This window comes from Salvelinus fontinalis, chromosome 14, assembly GCF_029448725.1.
Source record: "Salvelinus fontinalis isolate EN_2023a chromosome 14, ASM2944872v1, whole genome shotgun sequence".
NCBI classification, from domain to species: domain Eukaryota; kingdom Metazoa; phylum Chordata; class Actinopteri; order Salmoniformes; family Salmonidae; genus Salvelinus; species Salvelinus fontinalis.
The window spans coordinates 50,203,986-50,229,318 of NC_074678.1; the positions used below are offsets into that span (position 1 = coordinate 50,203,986).

The 25,333-nt window shown below is 41.7% G+C and overlaps 1 protein-coding gene across 1 annotated transcript; it reads right to left on the minus strand.

The window, feature by feature from the left end:
* Window positions 1-3,761: 3,761 nt before the first annotated feature.
* On the minus strand, window positions 3,762-24,712 carry LOC129811074 (guanine nucleotide-binding protein subunit beta-4-like). Its single transcript, XM_055862225.1, has 11 exons — window positions 24,555-24,712; window positions 19,640-19,723; window positions 14,070-14,203; window positions 13,798-13,836; window positions 11,740-11,846; window positions 10,291-10,354; window positions 9,640-9,802; window positions 9,084-9,150; window positions 7,273-7,474; window positions 4,312-4,528; window positions 3,762-4,024 (listed from the first exon to the last, which is right to left on the minus strand). Exons 3-11 carry the CDS (start codon window positions 14,124-14,126, stop codon window positions 3,918-3,920), a joined length of 1,023 nt encoding a protein of 340 aa, XP_055718200.1. The 5' UTR covers window positions 14,127-14,203; window positions 19,640-19,723; window positions 24,555-24,712; the 3' UTR covers window positions 3,762-3,917.
* Window positions 24,713-25,333: the final 621 nt, after the last annotated feature.

A 25,333-nucleotide genomic window follows, 5' to 3' on the forward strand; every position in this document is an offset into this window, starting at 1 on the left:
TACAATGACATGGTCAAATACAGGGAGATTGAGCACCTTTTGACTATTGATGCCTAGAAACCATTGGTCCCAGCTAACTAACCTGATCATTGGGACTGCACAGGCACATTTTAATGCGGTCACTATTTTAGTAATAGTACTGTTGCATCTTATTGAGCACTGGGGTCAAGCCTCTGGGGTGTTCGTTGTGTTATAGAATATACATGTTTTGGCTAGTAAGGGCTGTGGTGCGGTATTGTCACAGATGATGTCTGAGCTTAAGAATCAACACAACCAACTTCAAAGTTGCTTTCAGGAGTTTGGGTATGGTTTCCCTGGCAGCCATGTTGGTGTAAAATGACCAAACTTCATCCTGCCTTTTTATCTGCCATCTGTATTTCCTGTCTTAAAAGGGCTACGTTTCTCTCATTGGATCCTCATGGGTAGATTCATTTCATATGGGGAAATGAAAGCAAAACAGAAAGTGATTCAATAACATTGAAGGAATATCCATACGTTCTGGACACTTCTTTTTATTGGGCACCTTATGAAGTCAACAGAGGACCTTGTTACAGGCCAAGTGTAAAAAAATGACACTGATTAGATTTTGATTCAGGGGGAAAAAGCTGGCACTTTCTGTAAGCAAGCGAAGAAACACAATGAGTTGTCAATTATGACATGTTTTCAGTTCACAGCTCAGGGTCAGTGGGTAACATTGGCACAAATGCGAAAAGTAACACTTATAACCGGCATGTATGTTACCCACACAGATCAGTGAGAATTTCAACACTGATATGGAATACATTTTACATCCAAGTCAGCTCAAGGATGTGTTTTTGGGGCTTAATAAACCGCCAGCCATTTCTTTTACATTTATTCTCAAATTAATTAATGCAAAGCCAGGTAAAACAGCTAAAAACGTACAACCAAATAAACGGCTACTATAAATCACTAAATGATCAAAGGGTTTTCTTTGTAATCAATAAATACAACAAATTGTACGATAGAAAGCAGAATTGTATAAAATAATGTACAGCACTTTCGAGAAGCTATTGGAAGATGCATGCTGTTTGCAGGTCTTCGGTTGTGGTCATCTGTAAGCTGTGGCTTTTAGTGTTTACTATAGTACTGACGAGTCTCTGTGCTTCACAATTGCTGGATTTCAGCAAATCATTTGACTTTGTTATAGCAGGTTATGGCCTGCCTCATTCTTTACCCAGTGCCAATATTTGAAAAAGAGACAATTATCTTTTAAAGTAACTGTCCAGTGTTTCCAGATTTCTATGAAATATGACCTATAATCACTTATTTTATTGTATGTTAAAAAGCAGCTTTTCTGTGTTGGAATGGTGTGGGCATACCCCAACAACAGAACTGTGTGGGCATTGACCGGTCATGAAAAAGATTAAGACCGCTGATTGGCCAGCTCATCCTCTATGAGGAAATGTTTTTGATGTTTGTTTTTTTTAAGTGTTTTCTCTCCAAGTTAAGCTTTGGCCACAAATACGAGTATAGGATGAGTCAATAACATGATTTGGGTATGAGTTGACATAATATGAACTTTTAAAAATAAGATTTTCACTGGACAATTACTTTCACATTCTCTTGGGCCCACTTGAAATAGTGGAGCCTCATTAGGCGACTGGGTGATTGAGGTCAAGTGGAACTGCCTACAGGTGGAGATGAAAAAGCGGAAGTCTTGACCAAGCAGGCCCAACATTTGAGTTCCTGACCAGTTCTGGTCAATGTTGGCAATGGGATTGGCTTCGTAGCATGTACAGTAAGGCAGAATGGAGATTTAACTGATCTCAAGCCACAGACCATTCTAATCCATTCCACATGGATCCAATCCATGTACTGTTATCTAGTTATTTTAGGGTGTTAGGGTGTATAACTCAAAAATAGGCACCCTTATTGAAGTGTTGCCTCCACAACCAAAGTTATCTTGCGAGGAAAACGGAAAATGACTGATGCACAAACTAACAAAGTATTGTGAGAGATACCCCCTCTCCTCTATTGGTGAGTATGTTGCATGTGCTCTTTGCTTACATTTGGACTACAGTTTGTTGTGTATGTGTGCATTATCTAGCTCTCTACCAAGTGTACTTTCTTCCACCGAATGAACTTTCTTCGCTAGCAATACTTAAAACTGTTCATAACATTTGTTTTGGTGAGAAGAAACGTTACGTGTTAAATACAGACAATTTTTTTTAAAGCATTTCTTTTTTTTACAGGCTCGTGGTGGCACTAGTGTGATTTTGAGTGGCTGACGAGATTTCTGAACCAAGAGCGTTACATTCCACACTCAACTAAACCTCCCTATTGATGGTCATCAAGAATTTTTTTAAATCCCTAGAATTGAAGAGGACATAGCAAGAAGCTATTACAGGCATCTTCCCTCATGTCCACTCATAGGGAAGGAATTACGAGTCACTCACTGCTCAAATAGTGAGCAGTCTTTCCTTTTCACATCTTTTCACAATGCTTTTACTGACCAGCCTCTGGTAGAGATTGTATAGACTGCCAGCATTTCTGGTTCTCAGTACTTATTTAGTCTTACGATACAGGCTTGAGCTAGCTCCCAGTAGCTCCAGGATCACATTCCTAGTTAAACCCCCCCCCTGTCAGTTTGGGGCCCTACGTTTCAGACCTTTTGGCCCTAGGTTTCAGACCGGCCCCCGTCTCCATCCGCAGTGGAGACGTAAAGGCTTTGGGGTATATGCAGTAAAGTCTCTATTAGTGAATGATCGCAACATATTTATTTCATATCACACTGTTGTTGATTTGCAAGGCGTGGGAGTGATGTTATACTACTTGCCATACAACAGCGGTTTTGAACGCAGCCCGAGTACCCCTGCGAGTGTCTCTAGGCCGTCGTTTCACGCTGTTTGAGTTTGTTAGAGGGGCTTAGCGAGACTGCGCCTCCAAACAACTACGGGAGCCGTGTATCAAACCCTAGTTAAACCAGTTTCTAAAAAAGGGATTGGGCTAAAACGCCGCCACGACTAAAACCCAACCCTTGTAGTCTAGAAGCTGTCTCTACAAACGACCACAACGGCTCTGTTTAGAAAAGAAAGCCATGTTTGTTTAGAGGAATGCCAACAGTCAATCACAACTCCTATCGTTACCGCAATCATCAACATATGTATTATACAGTATTATAGTTATCGAGCGTGTGTATACCTTTGCCAGTAGACCATCACACGCACATACACACACTCACACACACATGCATACTAACATGTACATTATGTTGCACATGGGGCAAGTGACAAAATCGGAATTGTGTTATCGTGTAGTACTGTGAATATTATATACATTAAACAAGTAAAACATAAGGCAAAAAAACGAAACAAAAAAACTCAAGGGTGGGAAATAAACTACAAAAATATATACATACACATTATATGTGCATATATGATGCATATATACACACATAATGCTATACATATATACTGTATTTATATATACATTTACATATTACACACAGACTGTCCTCTAATTTGGCGGTAACCACGGTAACATGCGCGCTCTATCCCCCCTGTCTGAAAAGAAGAGGATGCCAGGGTTTGTTTTTTTTGTATTTTTTTTGTGTAAACGTTTTAAAATCTCGTCTCATCATTGATATTTTTATTGGACACTAACTGTACGTACTTGAAAACCTCTGTGTAATACGTGGGTAAAAAAACGTCACTTGGAAAGGTAGAAAGAGTTGTTACTTTCTCACAGCGGCGCTGGCTGTGGCGTGGGCGGTTGGGTGAGGGGAGGAGTTGGACGGGGGGGGGGGGGGGGGGGGGGGACTTTGCCTGTGTTGTGGAGTTGGTGGTGGGTTGGTGGGAGAAGACACAGTGTTCACCCTCAAGTCCAGACCAGTGGTGTGGGTGGGGTGGGTTGGTGGAGGGAGGGATAGAGGAGGAGGTGGAGGTGATGTGGAGGGTTTAGTTCCAGATCCGGAGGAAACTGTCCCATGAGCCCGTAGCTACGGCCATGCCGTCGTCTGTCACGCCTAAACAGCTCACCCTGTTGTCGTGACCGGCCAGGACACCTAGAAAGAGAGAGGGGGGGAAAGGGAAAGAGAAACAATATAAGGGTGATTAGGAGGCATTGTGAGTCATTGTACAGACAATGTTTCACCAATTACTGTATGTACTGACTGTAAGTTGCTGTCCATAAGTGTGACTGCCAAATGAGTGCCTAGCACAAAAATCCGCATTATGTCCCTTCCTCTAACCTCAAGGGAGGTAACAAGAAAAGGTTGCATTTAAAAAAAGGGATTGGAATTAGAAAGGATTTGAATCAGTGCACTAACTCCCTCCGCTGCCCCCACTGTACCTGCGCGCTCGGCCTTGAGGGTGTCCCACACGTTGCAGTTGAAGTCGTCGTAGCCAGCCAGCAGCAGGCGGCCACTCTTGGAGAAGGCCACCGAGGTGATGCCGCAGATGATGTTGTCGTGCGAGTACATCATCAGCTCTTGGTCAGCGCGCAGGTCGAACAGTCGGCAGGTGGCGTCATCCGAGCCTGTGGTAAAGGCGTTGCCGTTGGGGAAGAACTGCACCACAGAGACAGAGAGAATGGGTTAGGTGTATTGAATGAAGTTATTTTTGTTATAGTGTATTGTGTCATACTCACTGTTTAATCTAATGTCTATGACATGATGTTTTGTAATAATTTGTGTTACTGTATCATGGACAGTCATATTCAATGGTGTTCCTTTTTAAAGGCGTCAGCATGCTTCAGCTCAGCTGGCGCCAAGCAAACTCGGCTAGCCGAAACGAACAAGCGTGCTGACATACTCCCTTAAAAGACCTTTGCTTGAAAAACGACAAAAAAGCGGCAATAGTACTGTTTGTCCATTTTGAGACACCGTAGCCAGTATACTCTTCCTCAAAATAGTCAGAATTAATTTAATATAACTCAAGAAATCTGTCATTGACTTTGACGTTTTTGCCGAAGAGGTGTTAGTTTTTGGTGCAGTATTTTACAATGGAAAAATGTACATTAAAACGAGTCGTCTCTCGTTGAATGACAACAAAGACTCTATTGAAGAATCCCTACTGTTGACCAATCACCGTCGAAGACGTTGGCTCCAAACATCGGCTTGCATCCAGAAAAAAATGCTGTGTGCCCGAAAAGTCGAAACAAAAACGTCACAAAATGTCATCATAATATATGCACGAACTCTACCAAACTGTTTCGGCTGGGAAGCATGCGGACGCCTTAACACGACAGGGTCGAGCGAGTACAGATACCCCAAACAGGAAATATACACCGAGTATACAAAACATTAAGAACACATGCTCTTTCCATGACATAAGACTGACCAGGTGAAAGCTATAATCCATTATTGATGTCACTTGTTAAATCCACTTCAATCAGTGTAGATGAAGGTGAGGAGACAGGTTAAAGAAGGATTTTTAAACCAATTGAGAAATGGATTGTACAGTGCCTTCGGAAAGTATTCAGACCCCTTGACTTTTTCCACATTTTGTTTCGTTACAGATGTATTTTTAAAATGGATTAAAAATACTCAGCAATCTACACACAATACCCCATAATGACAAAGCAAAAACAGGTTTAGAAAAAAACTGAAATACCTTAATTACATAAGTATTCAGCCCCTTTGCTATCAGACTCGAAATTGAGCTCAGGTGTATCCTGTTTCCATTGATCATCCTTGAGATGTTTTTACAACTTGATTGGAGTCCACCTGTGGTAAATTAAATTGACTGGATATGATTTGGAAAGGCACACACCTGTCTATATAAGGTCCCACAGTTGACAGTGCATGTCCGAACAAAAACAAGCCATGAGGTCAAAGGAATTGTCCTTAGAGCTCTGAGACAGGATTGTGTCAAGGCACAGATCTGCAGCATTTAAAGTCCCCAAGAACATTGTGGCCTCCATCATTCTTAATTGGAAGAAGTTTGGAACCACCAAGACTCTTCCTAGAGCTGGCCGCCCGGCCAAACTGAGCAATCGGGGGAGAAGGGCGTTGGTCAGGGAGGTGACCAAGAACCCGATGGTCACTCTGACAGAGCTCTAGAGTTCCTCTGTGGAGATGGAAGACACTTCCAGAAGGACAACCATCTCTGCAGCACTCCACCAATCAGGCCTTTATGGACAGATGAAAGCCACTCCTCAGTAAAAGGTCTGATGAAACCAAGATTAAACTCTTTGGCCTGAATACCAATCGTCACGTCTGGAGGAAACCTGGCACCATCCCTACGGTGAAGCATGGTGGTGCCAGCATCATGTTGTGGGGATGTTTTTCAGCGGCATTGACATGGAGACTAGTCGGATCGAGACAAAGATGAATGGAGCAAAGTACAGCGAGATCCTTAATGAAAACCTGCTCCAGAGTGCGCAAGACCTCAGACTGGGGCGAAGGTTCACCTTCCAACAGGACAACGACTTCGGACAAGTCTCTGAATGTCCTTCAGTAGCCCAGCCAGAGCCCGGACTTGACCCGATCAAACATCTCTAGAGTGACCTGGAAATAGGTGTGTAGCAACGCTCCCCATCCAACCTGACAGAGTTTGAGAGGATCTGCAGAAAAGAATGGGAGAAACTCCCCAAATACAGGTGTGCCAAACTTATAGCATCATACCCAAGAAGACTTGACGCTGTAATGGCTGCCAAAGGTGCTTCAACAAAGTACTGAATAAAGGGTCTGAATACTTATGTAAATGTCATATTTCATTTTTTATTTTATTAGCAAAATATTAGAAAAACCAGTTTTTGCTTTGTCATTATGGGGTATTGGGTGTAGATTGATGGGGGGGAAAAAACGATTTAATCAATTTTAAAATATGGCTGTAACCTAAAAACAAATTGTGGAAAAAGTCAGAGTCTGAACACTTTCCGAAGGCACTGTAGGGGTATGGTAGTAGGTGCCAGGCTCGCCAGTTATTGTCAAGCTGCAACATTGCTAGATTTTTCACCCTGAACAGTTTCCCGTGAGTATCAAGAATGGTCCACTACCCAAAGAACATCCAGCCAACTTGACACAACTGTGGGAGGCATTGGAGTCAACATGGGCCAGCATCCCTGTGGAATGCTTTCGACACCTTGTAGCGTCCATACCACCAACGAATTGAGGCTCAGTTTCTCTTTTCAGGATTAACATTACATAGACAAATCTGTGTCAAATTCTTGCAGTATTAGCAAAGAAAGTGAATATCTAGTTTGGTAACCGGTCTGGTAACAGATGTTTGTCTGCTTTACAGTACCGTCCTACAATGTAAGGTTCTTCATAACAACACGATACGTATATTTCCTGTGCCTCCTACTCACGCAAACGGCGTTGATGTCGGACACGTGGCCAGTGAAGGACTGCCTGCACATGCCGTCCCGGACATCCCACAGCTTGGAGGACGCGTCACAGGCCCCCGACACAAAAGTCTTGAAGTCAGGGCTGAGGGACAGGCTCATCACGTCCCCCGTGTGGCCCGTGAAGCTGGTGGCCATCTGGCCAGTCTCGATGTCCCATAAAGCGCTGAGAGCGAGAGTGGGGGGAACGAGAATGAGAGGAGGTATGAGTGTACAGTGGAAATGTTAAGACTTGAAATTAATTGATGATGAATGGGGAGGTGCACTGGGTTCTCCTCTCTGTGTGTGTGTGTCAGTGTAGTCTGTAGGGTTGAGCGATGTCAACCTTTGTCCTGTCGTGATTATGTACCCATAAAACATTGTGATATACGATGCTATCGCCCCATATTGGCCAACCCAATTTGATTTAGTTTTTTATTGAAAATAAGTTGGGCTATAGAGTGAAATCGAATGCAACTGGATGGATCACAACGAAATCCTGGGCAGAGGCTAAGTGCAGGCAAATCTTTTCCTCATATTCCATTCTGGTGGAGGAGCTTCAGCATGGAGCAGGTTTGTGTGTTTCTGTGTCTGTGTGGCGCACTGTGATGGAGCCGTGATTGTCTGAGGAATGAGCTGTCTTAACGTAGTGACATCATTGGCTGGATAGAAACAGTCTACAGTCTTCAAAACTGGATAATAAATTGCTTTATTTTGCCTCGTAAAATAATCGAAAAAATAAATAATATTGGTTGTTCTATCTATCATAAATCTATCATAAATGCCTAGGCTATAGACTTTCATTCTTGAAAGCCACAACTTTAGGACAATGCCTTCGTAGGCTAGAATATTTGGGAAATAAACTGCTGTTCATAACTTGAATTGGCCTTAAAGCTTTTATGATAGGCCAGTAAGAGGAATGAGGATAAGTTATTAGCCATTTGGTTTTTAATCTCGTTTGGAGGGATTTTCCCGGCCCGTATGGATCATTTCTTTCTTAATAAACTTAAACTTGATTAAACTTGTCATAAAATGTGTCTATAGGCTATCGATATTGTTTGTTCTCTCTCATTATTAGTCCCCTGGCTACCTTATGTTTTTAGGCTCAAATTACTTTTTGAGATGGATTGCCGTTACATTCATTGTTTTATCGGGAGAAAGCCATGCATAAAATGATGAAGCATAGCCTATCGAATGGAGAGAGAAGGGAATATAGGCTACGTTCTTTTAAAACAGCTAAACACAAGATAGTTAATAAGGAGTGTCTAATTTTTTAAAAAATGAATAGGTTCAGGCTATAGATTAAAAGCCGATGCATCCGACAGAGAGAGAGAGAGAATATTGGACCTTTTGTACTGTTCTGGTGGAATTCTCTGCTCTGTCTACCCTACATTCCTCTCTTGAGTTCTGTATCACATATTTATTGAAATAGGCTATAGCAAATAGGAATAGGCAAATTACTCGGAATGTCACTTGTGTGCTGGAGACTCCGTTCTTTACTGCGGGGCGCCAGTCAAGTTCAAATAGGCTAAACCATTGTCGGTCACCATTGACGATGGATGTCAATCATCGTCAATAGACGATGCTATCGTATTATCATAACGCTAATAGTTTGTGTGAGTAGTATTCACGGGAGCTGGCTTAGAGAGGGCTTTTGTAGCACCGGACCCAGAACAAAACCAAGACAAAGCCTTATAAGAGCGGTGGAAGCAAAGCTATTGGACAAAGGATATCATCTAGACACAAGTTGTGTTCCCCAAATAAGTGTTCCTCCCACACTAGATCAACAAACTCACCAGGTGGTGTCCCCGGAACTCGTCACAATCTGGTTGTCATCCAGGAAACGACAGCAAGACAAATAGCCTGAAAAAGAATGGTTGAAAATAACCATGCAGGCTTAATCCACACGATTCACATCAATACCGTAACAAGCCATCACTGTGGTCCTTAGTGCATCCACTGCCCTTGTTCACCCCACATATTTGACAGTAGTGGACAGGTGTAAACAATATGGAGAAGAACTAGTCTCACCCGTATTCATAAATTACCTCAGAGTAGGAGTGCTGATCTAATATTGTTTTTTCCTTTTTGATCATAATGAATAAGAGTATATTAATTATGGGTGTAACTGATCCTAGATCAGCACTCCTACTCCGAGATGCTTATGAAAACGGGCCAAGATCTGCAGGGGATATTGAATAAGGGCAGAGGTGAGGAATGACGGCAGCTTTTTGGAATGAAAGGTTATCTGGGTTTAAACCAATCAAAGAAGTTGATGAGGTGAAATTGTGCTATTTCCTTTCTAAAATTGCAGTATTCCGCCTCTTAAAAAGAGCCTTCTCCAGTGTGTACCTGTGTGACCGGGCAGCTCGCGGGTGACGCGCACGTTGCCCTCACGGGTCTTCAGGCTGTAGATGGAGCAGATGTTGTCCAGGCCTCCGCACGCCACATAGTTCCCAGAGGGCGCGTATGCACAGGTCATCACCCAGGAGGAGCGCAGCGGGATGGCATGCATCTACGGAATACACACACACGATCAACGTCTGTTACCTCCAGGGTTGCAATCAAAATTCAAAAAGCGTTAAGACTTGAAAGGAAGGACCAGATCCTAACTTTAGATCTGAATGCATAAACTGTATATTGGCTTCCAAATTCCAAGTCCAAGTTACGCGTGCAGATCTTATGTTAGGAACCTTCCGGAAGTGAATTGACATTCAATTCGGGAATAGAAATATCCTGGTAGAAAATAGGAGGAAATTATTTTCAGGCGAATTCACTTCCTAATATAACCTAAATGGTAATTGAATTGACCCCAAACGTGCTTAGCTCAATCACCCAGGGGAGTGGAATGTGATGCAGTATACAGAGGAGAATCAAGGACAACGAGGATGGCACTGTTTGCTACAGTGTGAGGGGAGATATAGAGGATACTTTACTGGTGATTGTTTGTCTTTGATGTTATTTGAGAAAGGTCACACAGGTGCAGTTTAATGTAGGTCTCACCTTGTTTGTTGTGTAGCTGTCCCAAATGATCAATTTGCCATCCTGGGAGGCACTTACAAGTAACCTAGACGCCATTTAAAAAAGAGTATGGTTTCAATATATTGAAGAGTTTGACCTGTCAGCACAGCACACTGGCATATATTCACAGGAACAAAAAAGCCATGGAACTAGTTAGAGCATACCTAATGCATGCATAACTAATGTAGACATAAAAGCTGCTGCTTCCAAAGCAGTTTAAGTGTGGTGTGAACTCCAGAGCCCTCTCTCTCTCTCTCCCTCCCTCCCTCCCTCCGGTGGGACACCCCACATGCCAGGATCGCAGTGTGAACCGTCCAGGATAGCGACCACTTTGGATGAGCCATTTCATGTAATATTCATTGCCTCAGTCATCTGAAAGGCTCTACAGTCGAGAGGGGGGCAGGGAGAGACAGAGGGAGATAGAACGAGAGAAGGATAGAGGGGATGGAGAGCAGGAGAAAAGTGGCGAGAAGGGGGGGAGGAAACAATAGAGAGAAAGAGGGAGGAAGAATAGAGAGGGGAGGTGATAGAGAATGAAGGAAAGAAAGAGAGAGAGGGAGAAAGATAAACAGAGAGCCTGCCCCACCCCCCATCCGCCTGACCCCAACTGCTTGTGTTTCCGTCTCTCCGGTGATAGGAAGTGGGTTGGCACCCATCTGTAGCGAGCCAAGCACACAATAAAGGGAGAGCTGTGCCGCTGAAATGTCAACTGCTGTATATAAAATAAACACAGGCTGTTTGTCCTCCAGGTGGTTCACCCAGAGTGCAGACGCACACTCAGAAGTATTTGGGAGCAGTAAGAATGAGCTGGTAAGCATACATACTTGTAGTCCCATGGCTCACATATAAATCGAGCCTCAATTGGAAATCAGTCGGTCCAACTGTACTAGTGTGACTGGCAACAGTACACTGACTGGTAAAAATGTGCCACTGCTCTGTGGCTGTAGTATTGAACTAGTAGCACATAGCTAGCTATGGGTTAAATCTACTTCTAACAGTCTATGGACTTTTTTGTCATTTAAATGTTAATGGCTTTGGTTTGGGACAAAGTTTCTGTCCAAAACCCACAGGACACAAGCAGCCAGTGCTTAAGAATATGGAGGTTTAGTAGTAGTAGTAATAGTAGTAGTTGTGTAGTATTGCAGCAGTAGTGGTAGTAGTAGTAGTATATTAGTAGGATAGTAGCAGTAGTAGTACTAGTAGTAGTGGTACTAACTAGTAGTAGTACTAATAATAATACATTTCATTTGTATAGTACTTTTCATTAGAGTTACCTCATAGGACTTATGCAACAATAAAAAGACAATAAAAAATAATTTAGAATCAAGGGGGGGTAAAATAACAACAGCAGAAGTAGAAGTATATTAGCAGTAGAAGTATTGCAGTAGTAGTATTGCAGTAGTAGTAGTAGTAACAGTAGTATTGTCAGACCTGGAGTCGGTGCCCCAGTGCATTGCATAGATCTTGGCAAGGTGGCCCCTGAGAGTCCGCCGCGTTCTCATCTGTATCCGGCCCACTGAGTCCAGACCAGCTGTGATCTGCCAATACGCCAGGCCCAAAGGAAACAACATCAGCATAACCCAGCATGGTCATTCATAAACTTCACGCTAGTCCAAATATGTACATGTTAGTTTCATAGACTAATTGCTCGGCTATTTGCTTTATACCTACAGTGCATTCGGAAACTATTCAGACCCCTCAAATGTGTTCACATTTTGTTACGTTACAGCCTTATTCTAAAATGGATTACACTGCTTTTTTCCCTAATCAATCTACACACAATGCTCCATAATGACAAAGCAAAAACAAGTTTTTGAAATTGTTTCCATTGATCAGCCTTGAGATGTTTCTACAATTTGATTGGAGACCACCTGTGGTAAATTCAATTGATTGGACATGATTTGGAAAGGCACACACCTCTCTATATAAGGTCCCACAGTTGACAGTGTATGTCAGAGCAAAAACCAAGCCATGAGGTTGAAGGAATTGTCTGTAGAGCTCCGAGACAGGATTGTGTCGAGGCACAGATCTGGGAAGGGTACCAAAACATTTTTGTAGCATTGAAGGTCCCCAAGAACACAGTGGCCTCCATCATTCTTAAATGGAAGAAGTTTGGAACCACCAAGACCCTTCCTAGAGCTGGCCGCCCGGCCAAATTGAACAATCGGGGGAGAAGGGCCTTGGTCAGGAAGGTGAGCAAGAACCCGATGGTCACTCTGACAGAGCTCCAGAGTTTCTCTGTGGAGATGGGAGAACCTTCCAGAAAGACAGCCATCTCTGCAGCACTCCACCAATCAGGCCTTTATGATAGAGTGGCCAGACAGAAGGCACTCCTCAGTAAAAGCCACATGACAGCCCGCTTGGAGTTTGCCAAAGGCACCTAAATGACTCCAAGACCATGAGAGACAAGATTCTCTGGACTGATGAAACCAAGACTGAACTCTTTGGCCCGAATGCCAAGCATCACGTCTGGAGGAAACATGGCACCATCCCTACGGTGAAGCATAATGTTGGCAGCATCATGATGTGGGGATCTTTTTCAGCGGTAGGGACTGGAAGAATAGTCAGGATCAAGGGAAAGATCAACGTAGCAAAGTACAGCGAGATCCTTAATGAAAACCTGCTCCAGAGAGCTCCAGACCTCAGACTGTGGAGAAGGTTCACCTTCCAACAGGAAAATGACCCTAAGCACACAGCCAAGACAACGCAGGACTGGCTTCGGGACAAGTCTCTGAATGTCCTTAAGTGGCTCAGCCAAAGCCTGGACTTGAACCCGATCTAACATCTCTGGAGAGACCTGAAAATAGCTGTGCAGCGACGCTCCCCATCTAACCTGACAGAGCTTGAGAGGATCTGCAGAGAAGAATGGGAGAAACTCCCCAAATTCAGGTGTGCCAGGCTTGTAATGTCATACCCAAGAAGACTCGATTCTGTAATCACTTTGTTACTTCAACAAAGTACTGAGTAAAGGGTCTGAATACTTATGGAAATGTGATATTTCTGTTTTTTTTCTTAATGTGGAAAATGTTCTAAAAACCTGTTTTTGCTTTGTTATTTTGGGGTATTGTGTGTAGATTGATGAGGGTGGAAAAGGCTGTAACGTAACAATAAGGCTGTAAAGTAACAAAATGTAGAGTAAGTCAAGGGGTCTGAATACCCTCCGAATGCACTGTATGTTTGTTTCATAGCTATTAATGTCTTAGCGTAGTGGTCCCTATCCATTCGATCACCCTGGTACATGGGACATGGTAAGACTACAAAGACCTTGGGATTTCCGGTGGTCAAAAGAGGATAAAATCCAAGTGTAACAAGAAAACCTGCTCACTGGTTGTGATTGGAGAGAGCCTAAAGGGGTCCTGTTTATGTAGAAAATGGGAAATGTTTGGCTGTATTTTATATCGAGCACACATGATAGCTTGATCCAAGCTATAACCGGCATTTATATGTATTGTAAGTAAATGTGTAATCTTAATTTGTTGAATCCCTTACCTGCGAAAGAGTGGAGTCACTACAGGCTTTCCTAGCATCCTGTAACACAACAGCAAAATGGCAATGTTCAGAGTTTGCGAGAGACTGAAAGAGTATATTGCAGAAAGTGGTCCGGTGTTAATATTATAATATGATTTAAATGGCTGATTGAAAATGCCAAGCAATGCTATCAAATGATCACCTGAAACTTTACTGTTCAGATTTCTTGAGTCAAGGATTCCCTCCAGACACACACACACACACACTCACTCAAACACACACATGCCCCATACCCGGATTTGATTGCGTAGTTGCTCCGCTTCCTGCCGTAACTGTTCCAGCTCGCTCATTGTCCCTCTGTGATGTGTTCAGGCCACGCTCCACTTGGAAAACTGGGTTTGTAAAAATCACACAGACCAGCTGACACCTGAAAAACACAGACAGATAGATAGACAGTCAGACGGACAGACACACTTTCAGAGGAGCACTTCCCTGGGCTGTAACAAACACGGACATCCTGCGGATAGGGCTGCTTTGGCCTGAATCGTGGGGCGCCGGCCTGTACCCAGACACAGGCACCAATCACCTCCAGTCTGGTTCAAAAGGCCATTTAAACGCACAAGGCTCTGAGTCTCTGACCTTTTCCACTCAATCAGGCGGAGTGTTTTGCATTGTGCTGTTTTAGCTCCCTGTCCTGCAATTGATTCTGTTTGAATATAATTTGACGTGCAAATGAGGGGTGTAACTGTACTGTAATTGTACTGTAGCTCTATTGAGTGGATTGGGTTTATACACACACACACCCACGCTCGCACGCACACATACTGTACATACACACACTGGGCTGTGTGTTTGTCGCTACATCCTTTACCTAGGGGATTCTGAATGTGGGTCACGGAGCACTTACACACTCTTCAGACATTTTTGGAGCGCCGGGCCTCCCTCATTTTCCAGGACATTTTGCAGCCTGCTGTCCAGAATGCAGCCCTGGATTAATGTTTTAGTTCCATTTCTATAATTAGCAGCTAGGGCAGCAGGCCTGTAAGATGTATTTTTTGTTCCACATTGGAAAACAAATAACGTTCATGATGTAGTAAAAAAAAAGATTTGCTACACATTTAATAGCGCTCGTCAAAGCATTCATAGCAGGTGGTAGTTATGTTTATTGAATGCCCATGGGTGTATAATACTTTATGAAATAAGGTTAACAAATAAGTGTTAAATAAGCATTAATAACCAAGCGTTAATGGCCTTTTCGCTATTAACCATGTTAAACTGTGTTCTGCACTATGCAGAAATCGCTCCGCTATTTCCTGGAAGCTAAAATTCTAATAGTTCGCCTAATTTCAGTTTATGTGACACAACAAGCAAGTATAGTGTAGAGAATCATTGTATCATCTAAACCGCTGTGAAATATATTTTTCGTAACCAAAAATATTGTATTTTCAGCTGTTTGAAGCTGGTGTCCAAAACCAAAATGAACAGACGGAAAAATTAAACTGAAGAACTAAACTTCAAAACTAAACTTAAGAACGGGAAGCACGGAAATTGAGCACATAGAACAGAATTACCACTTCTTAGACTTCTTAGAATGACAGATCTAACACACATTTCTATGTGAATTTGGTCAGGTTGCCCAGTTTTAAATAATCTTAATTTACATAACAGCATACTCCTCCAATATAGCCTACATAATGCACATGCACTTGAATGCTATTGTACAACTTCATTCAAAATCGACACTATTTAGGGCTTCGGTCGAGACTGTTTGCCATTTTTTCCGACTGCAGAATAACGAAAAAGATATCTGCACCCTTTCGGCGTCAGGTAGGAAGCGCACTGACAAAAGTAAGACAGTGGGAGAAAGAAACACTTTTGCCTGGGAATTACGTTTTCTTCATGACACCTGCTGACGCAAGCCACCTGCAGAGCCCCTGACGTCAGTTTACCAGTGGCGTGCTGCAATCTGCTCCTTGAAGAAATAATCCACTAGCTAATTTCCCCCCAACATCGGACACCCCCTAATTTCGGACACTCTCTAGCGGCTGGAGGATTAAATCACTTTGAGCTCAACAGTTAAATGGCCTGGAAAATAATGGTACATTTTGCGACTAAAGACACCCTTCTAGCTAGCTGACCACCAATTTCATTGCAGTGTATGTAAGTTAGGTTTTGAGAGTCTTCAAATAAGTAATATATATGCACATTTTGTGGGACACGCTGTATATTGTAAAATTCGACTGCGCGACAGACTACACATCATTTAATATCCAATTTTTTACCAAAATTCTTCATACTCATTTATATGTTAGTATTAAACTGTTATCTACTTTCTCAAAACATAAGATTAATCTGTAAAATAAATAATGAGATATTATTTGGTTACAACACTTTTTTTTTTTACTGGAAGGCTAGGCAACTAACGTTAGTCAACTATCAAGTAAACACTTCGGATACGAGGTTGGTGTCTCTTTTTTGAACAAAATTAAACAGATATATCTTGTAATTGAACAAAATAGTAAGGTAGCCAATAACTGCCGATAATACGGGAAGTATTTTTGTTGCTAAACCGCTTACCAAAAAGCTGATAGTAGTAGTATTTCCACTGATATGTCAAACATGCTAATTGGTAACCTGTTAGCTAACATGTTTATGACACCAGTAATCACAAAACATGGCTTGATCACAAGACAACACTGTTAGGGGCGGCAGGTAGCCTAGTGGTTAGAGCATTGGGCTAGTAACCGGAAGGTTGCAAGATCAAATCCCCGAGCTGACAAGGTAAAAATCTGTTGTTCTGCCCCTGAACAAGGCAATTAACCCACTGTTCCTAGGCCGCCATTGAGAATAAAAATCAAAAATAAACTGTTCAACTATTAGGCAGAAGACTATGCACAAAAGCTTAGTTAAACCTATTTGCACATATGACATGCAAAATAATGCAAATGGAAAACAACAATCCCCAATAGGTAGGTACTACATTTCTACAATGACAGACTTTAAAAGTTGGCCCTAATGGTTCAATCTGAATTGTTCTCGCATTTTGTAAACTACTCTAAAACTTAAGTTGGTGGTCAAATGACACACTTATGCCCCGTTCCAGAATCGAATTGCCCATATTTAGTGGTGTGTGGGATACAGACTGGCCGAGTAGCTTTCCTCCAGTGGTGGTGGTTGATTGGGAGGCCCAGAGAATGGCACAGAGACAGGGATGACAAAGGGGAGCTCTGCACTGGCTCCCTATTGTTTAGTGTGTGGCAGTGCTGCTTGGCACCACCTCAGCAGGCAGGCCCTAAGACTGGCCATGGTTGGGAAGCTCTCCACTCTACCCAGTGAAGACAGCCACCGCCCGCCCGCCTGCCCTGTTCAGCACAAATGTAACCAACGGCGAGACACACACGCATAAATGCATTCACAAATCAACGTGAAATACATAAATACGTGCATATCACTCTCTCTCAAACAGACACACACAGACAGACGCTATGTCTGCTGGGGTAAAGAAGAATTCACCTAGATGACCTCAAAGCACATACTACTACCAGGCTGCATCTTCCCTGACATCCGCTCCATTTAGACAACGTCACCCGAGCAGTAATAGATTTTTTATTTGTACCGTTACACTTGCATCTGAAATTAGCACACCCACTTTTAGTTACAATTTTGAACTGTAATACTATTGGGAATATTGTCTCTGATCACAAGGCCATTAACTTCACCTCTCCCTGGGAAGGTCACCATGTTAGACTTGTCTGTAACCTAATCCTAGGGATTACCATGGTTTCATATTTGTGTAATGTATCCAGCTTTATATTGAATAAGTGGATTGATTTTCCAAGTAACATTGTCTCTGGTGAATAGGTATTGCTGGCTGAATAGGATTCATTAACGTGCAATGCGTGGGTTTGGTCTGATATGTGTGTTATTTCATGTTAAAACCCCTGTAATAGGCTAAAGCCATGTTTGTAGAAATTGTTAATGTTTGGAGTGGTAGATTTTGGTCATATCATGCAATGAAAAAGTGTGATACGAGTATGAAATGTCTTGGGAGAATTAAACAACATTGTGTGCGTACACGTGTGTGTGTGTGTGTTGTGTTTGAGCGGGTGTAGGTGCACATGTTCTTGGGATGAAATTGTATGTACATGTGTATGTTCTTCTAACTCCAATAAGGTGACACATCTCTGCAGAGAGGTGGAGGTGGCCTAAACATTGGGTGAAAGCAAAAGGAGGCAGGGCAGCCCCACCAGGTGACGACTTGTTCAGTTCACAGAACATTCAAACATCTGGAGAATGACGGCAATATCAGGTGACTTGACTTCCCAAATGATTTGCTGGACAAGCTGAGTATTTACATTGGTCAAGTGCAGCCATATGGAAATACTTTAAATATACTGAATGTATGACAGACGCATAAGGATATCAATCATGATCTTCATATGTTCTCTAATAAATCATTTGCCACTTAGGCCTACCACAAATCCACTGTATTCGTGACCATGAAAATACTTGCCCAGTATGTTTTTTCTACAGCCTACCTGTGCACAAAGAGCTACAGTATTACTGGTCAAAGTTTGCATACTATGATAACAGCAGTTGTAATGCTGTTTACTCTTTACAACACTTCACTACAGATGTGGGATCTTAATTTGAGCCAGTTTGCTACAGCAGAAAAATTATAAGGAAATGTGAATTATTATGTGAATTATAATTAATGGACATTTTTGGAAGGGTTGATCAATTTTCGTAAGGGAAAATCAAGTCTGAAATGTCAAAGTTGAAATTACAAACTTCAGAAGCCTTTTAAAACCTCAAATCCACTACAGGTTTTAAATGTCCTGCATTGCAGGCAAGTTCTCCTGCAACAGGGTGATCAAATTAAGGTCCTACATCTGTACCTCACTGATCTTGTTGGAGGACTCATTAAACCCGTCATGTCAGGATATTGCTTAAAACTCTATAACACTGCAGAAGTATAACAATAACTGATAGGGTTACAGCTAAAACAAACACTGGGCTAGTTATAGGCCTAGACTATAACTATTAAAAAAAAGTCTAATTTTAATGCGGAATGTGGATAATATTAGACAGATAACGTTAGCACATTCATGAAAGTTCCAACTTTTTTACAATACTGTTACAATATTGTTACATTGTAACAGCACCACAACACACGCACACACACACACACACACACACACAGAGAACTGGAAGGTTATCTGTTCTCAGTGTTCTGACAGAATCTTGAACACGTGTTGCTTTGACAATATTAAATATTGAGATATATTAGATTTTATATAATCTCCAAACAATATCAATGATGGTTGCATGCATTTTCAAGACTATGAAATTAAGCAATATGCGCGCCGTTACATTGGCAGCCTTGCTACAAATTGCCGCTCGAATGAAGGCAGAATGTCATCTATAATTGATTAATGTAAATGTATATATATATATATATATATAATACTCCCGGTATCTTGCTCTACATATCTGAATAATGCTTCGTTATATTCGTGAATATAGATTTTTATCCTATAGCCTACAGGCGGCTAGTTAATTTCCGTCCGACGGTGATTTGACAGTAAAAGGCCGCGTTTCGATAACACCGAATTTTGACCAATAAAAGCTTAATCGAGAAAAACAGCAAGCCTTGAAATAGATATAATGAGCTATTAAGATGACCACTACTCAACACATCGCTTTTTAATGTATCAATTGCTCCCCTAATGTTTTGCAACCTCAATGCAAAACAAAGGCCGACATCAAGCCGTATTGTAGGCTATAGCCTAGGGTTTACCCAAAGCAGGAAATAAAGGCAAGAAAATGCCAAGAGATACAGCTCTCCAGCACACGTTATTACCTGAAACTGGATTTTGGGGGAATTTCCACGTCGTTCCAATCTGTGTCACAGTAGTCCGTTTTCAAATGGCATACATGGTCCCAGCTGTGAAAGAAATGTCAAGATAGCGGTATTAGTTTTAAGACAATTTAACAGATTTAAAGGGCCAGCCACTCGCGCAACTCTGGCAGGATTAGACTGAACGTTCACCAAGCAATCTAATCACCACACCCATGAAGAAACTGGGAACATGGCAACAGCCTACGCCGAGGGGTGCACTCACGGAGATGTCGTACATTTTCATTTTACTCATTCCTAAAACATGTTTAAGCGTATTCTGAAGACAATATCTTGATTTATATCAGTGATTTTTCTCCACTTAGAGATGTGTCCTGTTTTCTTGTACAATAAGGACCAAATCAATCGTGTCGCAATAGCTTTGTTTCACCCACAGGAAAATGGTATTGACTGTCAGCTCCCTCAACAAAAAGAAAGAACGGAGTACAGGAAACAAATTGTTACAGTGTAGGTGAACAGCTATCGCAGAGGTCTGAACGATACGATGTTGTTTTAAAATATTCTTCTTGGTTTAAGGAGCTTGTAACGCCAACTACATGTATTATTCCTTCCTTCATCATGTTGTATGGTTACAGTTGTGGCTTGTGAGCCATACAGTGGATTTAGCATTGGGAAGTAAGCCTAAAGTGTGCAGGAAGGGGATGACAGAGTGCTTTACTATCAGGCAATCACAATGTAATTCAGTGTTTTCTAAATGTTCATAAGTGATTATCAATGCAAGTTGTTTTGAAGACTTTGTCAGTTCTGTGTGGTTAGGCCTTCACCATTTTTCTCTTGATATGCAAAATGTAACCAAAACACGAATTGCTATGTTCTTACAATACAAAACATTTAGTTCTTACTGTAATAGGCTAAAGGTTTTGGCTTATGTAGGCAAGTACCAATTAATTATCTAGATATCTTGTAGTACTGAAATAAAAGGATTATTGGGATAACCATTATACACACTTAGGGCATACTTATACATACTACCTATAGGCTTGCGCATTCATCCAATCCTGGAGATCTCTCACATTGTGCATACACTAAAAGTGCCAGTTAAATGTAGCTATATGTTTCTGGTGTTCTGAACCTGTATCATATGATTCATTATCTATGTGTTTATTAATTTCTGATCATTTTTTGATAGCACCAGGGAAAGGTGTGTCTGGTCTGGTTCCAGTGTAAAGGGGGTAAATAGTAGAATAGGATTTCTCTCCATTAGGACATGCTGAATTTTTTATGGGGCCAATGAAAGAGAGCAGTGGGATAGGCTTTTCCTCATCTCTGCGAGAGCTATAATCAATGAAGGGGAGATGAAAGTTGCACAGTCCTTGGTTTCCTTTTGGAATAGCATGGGGTCAGATTAAGTCTAATTGAATTCACACAGCAGTAGATTACCTCAGTCGATCCCTTTTCCTAAATGCATTATGGGGATTAGGATTAAAATAATAGCTAGTAGAGAGTCACATGTTGTTGATTCGAGGATGTAGGCCTATGTTGCAGGGTTTGATATGCTGTGGAGGCCATTAACATAAATCAAAAAGACTGATGAAAATCCCAGGATGTCATAACTTTAAATGCAACCAAACGATTTTGCCAATTCATGTCTGAAATTATGTAACATTTAACTATTCTGAGGTGTGAACATCACCACAACAAGACAGAACATAATCTATTCCTGTCAAATTTTGGCAGTACTCTTGCAGTTTTATATCAACGTCATATATTCCAATATTAGCTGATATCTCTCTAGTTTCTCGGAAAAAGAGAGGTGTTTGTCACATCCCCTGTAACACAACACAGGGCAAATTACATTTAGTCATGTTTTGTTTTGTAACCCTTTTACCTAGGTGTGACTAAATGCAATATTCTGTCCTGTGCAGCCCTAATATTGCCGTATATAAATGTTGTAGAGACAAAACCTGGCTCACCTTGACAACTACACAATAATGTTAGTAGCTTTGTAGCCGATAATCAAATTCAGATGAATCTATGAAAAATCATAACAGATTTCTATTTCCAATAAAAGCAAGGTCGCAACAATCAAGTCAGTAAACTATCAGGTAAATGAACTGAAATGCATCCCAGTGGCTTTCTTTCTCTCAGGCTTGGTGATTAGATGTGAAGGGTAAAATAGCAATGGCATATATTATCTTAAATGACATTGTTTTTTGTAATCGTTTTTGTAATCAACCCTCCAACCATGTCATAGGTGTCATCCATCCCTTACTGAAAGAGTTCATTAACCAACTGAAAATCAGAGTCAGGGTGTCCAGCAAGCGGCACATCATTCTTTTATCTGGTCCCTTGGTCAATCGCTTCGCAACCAAAAGGAGAGGGAGGGAGCGAATTGCACTGTAAAAATAGAACATCAATAGCTTGATGTCTGGAAAAAAGAAGCTGCAGAAGCTATAAATAGCCTCAGAGCTCTGAACCAGGTACCCCGTGTGTACAATATCTCTATTATCTTCCAGCCACGACAGATAACCATTTTCACACATCCTAACCTACCATTGCAATGTTAACTGTCTAAAACTGAGACACAGTAACACTTCGTAAAACACTTAGGAGAAAATTGAGAGATTGGGGAAGTTTGCTTGCTTAAATACGGTTATCTGATGAAGATGATGCATTGATATCCTTAATTAGCAAAGTTCCCCTTGATTGCTGGAATTATTTACATTATGGTAAAAATTTGACTGTAATAATACAAGTGTAGGTAAAATAATTAGGCAATGCCTACTTTGATACCATACACTATAATAACACACATAGGGTGTTACAAATGAATAGCCTGCAACAAGCAATCATACCAGATCACATAATCTCACTTTGAACTTCATTGCTACCATTTTAGGGTACATAAAACCCTTGGAGGACTGCTCCAAAACAGCCATTAACACAATATGTAGGTGCCCAAGTTGAGAGGAGATGAGAAGCACTAATGGGATATCATGCCAGAATAGCTTTTGATATGCTATTTTTATATGCGTTCCCATTTTTTTCACGCCTGATGTACTCCAATGACCTACATGTAGTACTGCCAGTGTATCAAAGGCAATTAAAACGTGTACAAACAGTAAACCCTTAAAAGGCTATATCAGGCCACCAGACATATCTCCAGGGGAGGTTGGCCGTTGCCTGGGCAACCCTCACAAATGGCAACTGACGTCAAGAAGGTAGGAGAAATACCAGGGAGAGCCAGAGTTGTATGCATAATGGATCATTGAAAAAGGCCCTCTTGAAGAGTGCTAAAGTGACTTAAAATATGCGCACCTCTCTTCCACTCTACATCTGTGGAGGAGAATAGACATTGACACATCTAGAGTTGCACATGCTTTCACTGCCTGGCATGGCCGGACCCATTTGAAACGAGCCATTCGGAACCACTATTCATCGACCATCTCGCCATCTGATGAACAGTGTCGCTGACTGTAAAATAAATCCTTTAACATGAATATAATTTGGCATCCATTGTTTTGCGATGGCTGGTCTCGCCTCGCCTTGGGCGTTGCTGATATATACACTGGTGCACTTTTGCATGTGATAGAAAATATGGGCCCTGCTCTATATTTCTACATGTGTATGCATAAAGTGATTGTATATTCACTGAAACGAAGTCTGAAAAGACAATAAGATGAATAGTCAACCTTGCTCCCTATCCTAAACGTGATAAACCCTATAACCTATTCCAATGGGACCCACTGATGCTGTAGTTTTCCAAAACAATGTATCAATCTGAATCTCTTGGTGAACATAAAGCATAACTACAGGCAATAATACCTCTGTTCCATTGGAAGGTTATTGTCTTATCTCAGAGCTATTGTTGGCCCATAAGAGACTGTCACAGTGGCAGCTTGCTGAAGTGTCCTCATCATTTCTGTGATAATGCCTCTCGTGCGGTGTCTGAGTCACACACTAGAGAAGCGTGACACTGATCGTAATAGTGCACCTCAGTACTATGCAGATGGAGTTGGCCAAGTATACACCAGATGTACACTGCCAGGGGATAAACACAGGCACATACACTGGAACGTTGCTATGGTGCCTTACTTTAAATAGTTCTAACTTTGTGGAAGAACCTACCAGCAGTGTTTCCATATTCAAAGACAACAACCAAATTGAGGCGATGTAGCCTCTTAAACTGCATGAGTATTTGTTTTGTTTTTTAGGGAGGAAGCTCAAGAGGAAATGGACTATGAGAAGAAGTGAGAACAGGACAGTGTGACAGTCCAGGGGAATCCCAATAAGACTTGCTCAAATCAGAGATGTAATTACCAATACAAGACTTGAGCTGACCTGCAGTATGTTCCCTATGAAGTGACTCAGGACAAAGTCATGTCTCTGTTGAATCTCTGAAATGTTCAACTCTCCATCTCTATTTGAGAAATGAGGAAAAGGTCATTCCAGATCTGAATTGACAGTAACTGTTCTGATTCTATTAACTGTCAAGATATTTTTTTTAAATGAATTCCACTTGGCCCCTCTCTATTCATCAAAAAAATGATACACAAAAAAAGACTGCACCTCCCTTCACAGTCGAAACCCTGTGATACCCGATTACTAATTCATTAGTAGGCATAAGCCCGCAATTAATTTGATTTGACATTTTGGTGCACCCCAGGCTCAAGACATAAGAAAAGACCAAGGCATTACCTCAGACTTGTGTGGCAATGATGCACACACAAATGCACACACACACATACTCACACACACGCACACACACACACAAACACACACACACCACACCTTGCTTGGAGCCACACTCACAGCTGATGTGTGTCTGACTTGCCTACTACATAAACTTCTCATGCCATACACACATAAGACACATGTACAAAAACAGCATTGACACTAAAATGCATTCAGCTTTTACCTTTTTTTCAGTGCAGATAAGTGGGAGAGGAAGTAGTCGTTTTCCACATACGTCCTTAAGTACATAGACTGTAAGCAGACAGACGGTGTGTGGTTTCAGTTCTTCCTCTATGCTCAGTGACTGTGGATGTTGCAAGGAAGATCAGTAATGTGGAGAGAGCTGATGCATGAGGCTGAGGGCTGGATGTGTGTGTGTGTGTGTGTGTGTGTGTGTGTGTGTGTGTGTGTGTGTGTGTGTGTGTGTGTGTGTGTGTGTGTGTGTGTGTGTGTGTGTGTGTGTGTGTGTGTGTGTGTGTGTGTGTGTGTGTGTGTGTGTGTGTGTGTGTGTGTGTGTGTGTGTGTGTGTGTTGGTAGGCGGTGGGTGGGTGGATGGGGGTGAGTGGTGGAGGGCAGCATGAGCAAAAGAGACAGTAGGTAGTATTTTTTGTTTAAAGGGATAGAACTTTATTTCTGAGAGCAGCTTGATAATGGCAATCATTAAAATACCATGCAAGTTGCACAATGCAACTGTCAGAGCTGACAGCAACCTGATTCAATTAATCACCTGGCCAAAATATGCAAATACATGATAATGGCTGCTAATAGTAGCCATTACTCGTATAGTATTGTTAGTCGTTGTGTATTTATTCCATGTGTAATTATTTTTCTATTTCTCTTTCTTTGTTTCTGCATTGTTGAGAAGGGCCGTAAGTAAGCATTTCACTGTTAGTCTACACCTGTTGTTTACAAAGTTTATGACAAATACAATATTATTTTGATTTAAAAATTAATGTCTTTGAC

Bases quoted from the DNA above. Each gene is read 5' to 3' on its own strand.
- LOC129811074 (XM_055862225.1), bottom strand. From the start codon at position 14,126: ATGAGCGAGCTGGAACAGTTACGGCAGGAAGCGGAGCAACTACGCAAT. The intron at 9,151-9,639 runs GTACACACTGGA...ATTCTTTTTCAG, and splicing joins CGAGCTGCCCGGTCACACAG to GCTATTTGTCTTGCTGTCGT. The intron at 4,025-4,311 runs GTACAGTGGGGG...CTCTCTTTCTAG, and splicing joins CCTCAAGGCCGAGCGCGCAG to GTGTCCTGGCCGGTCACGAC.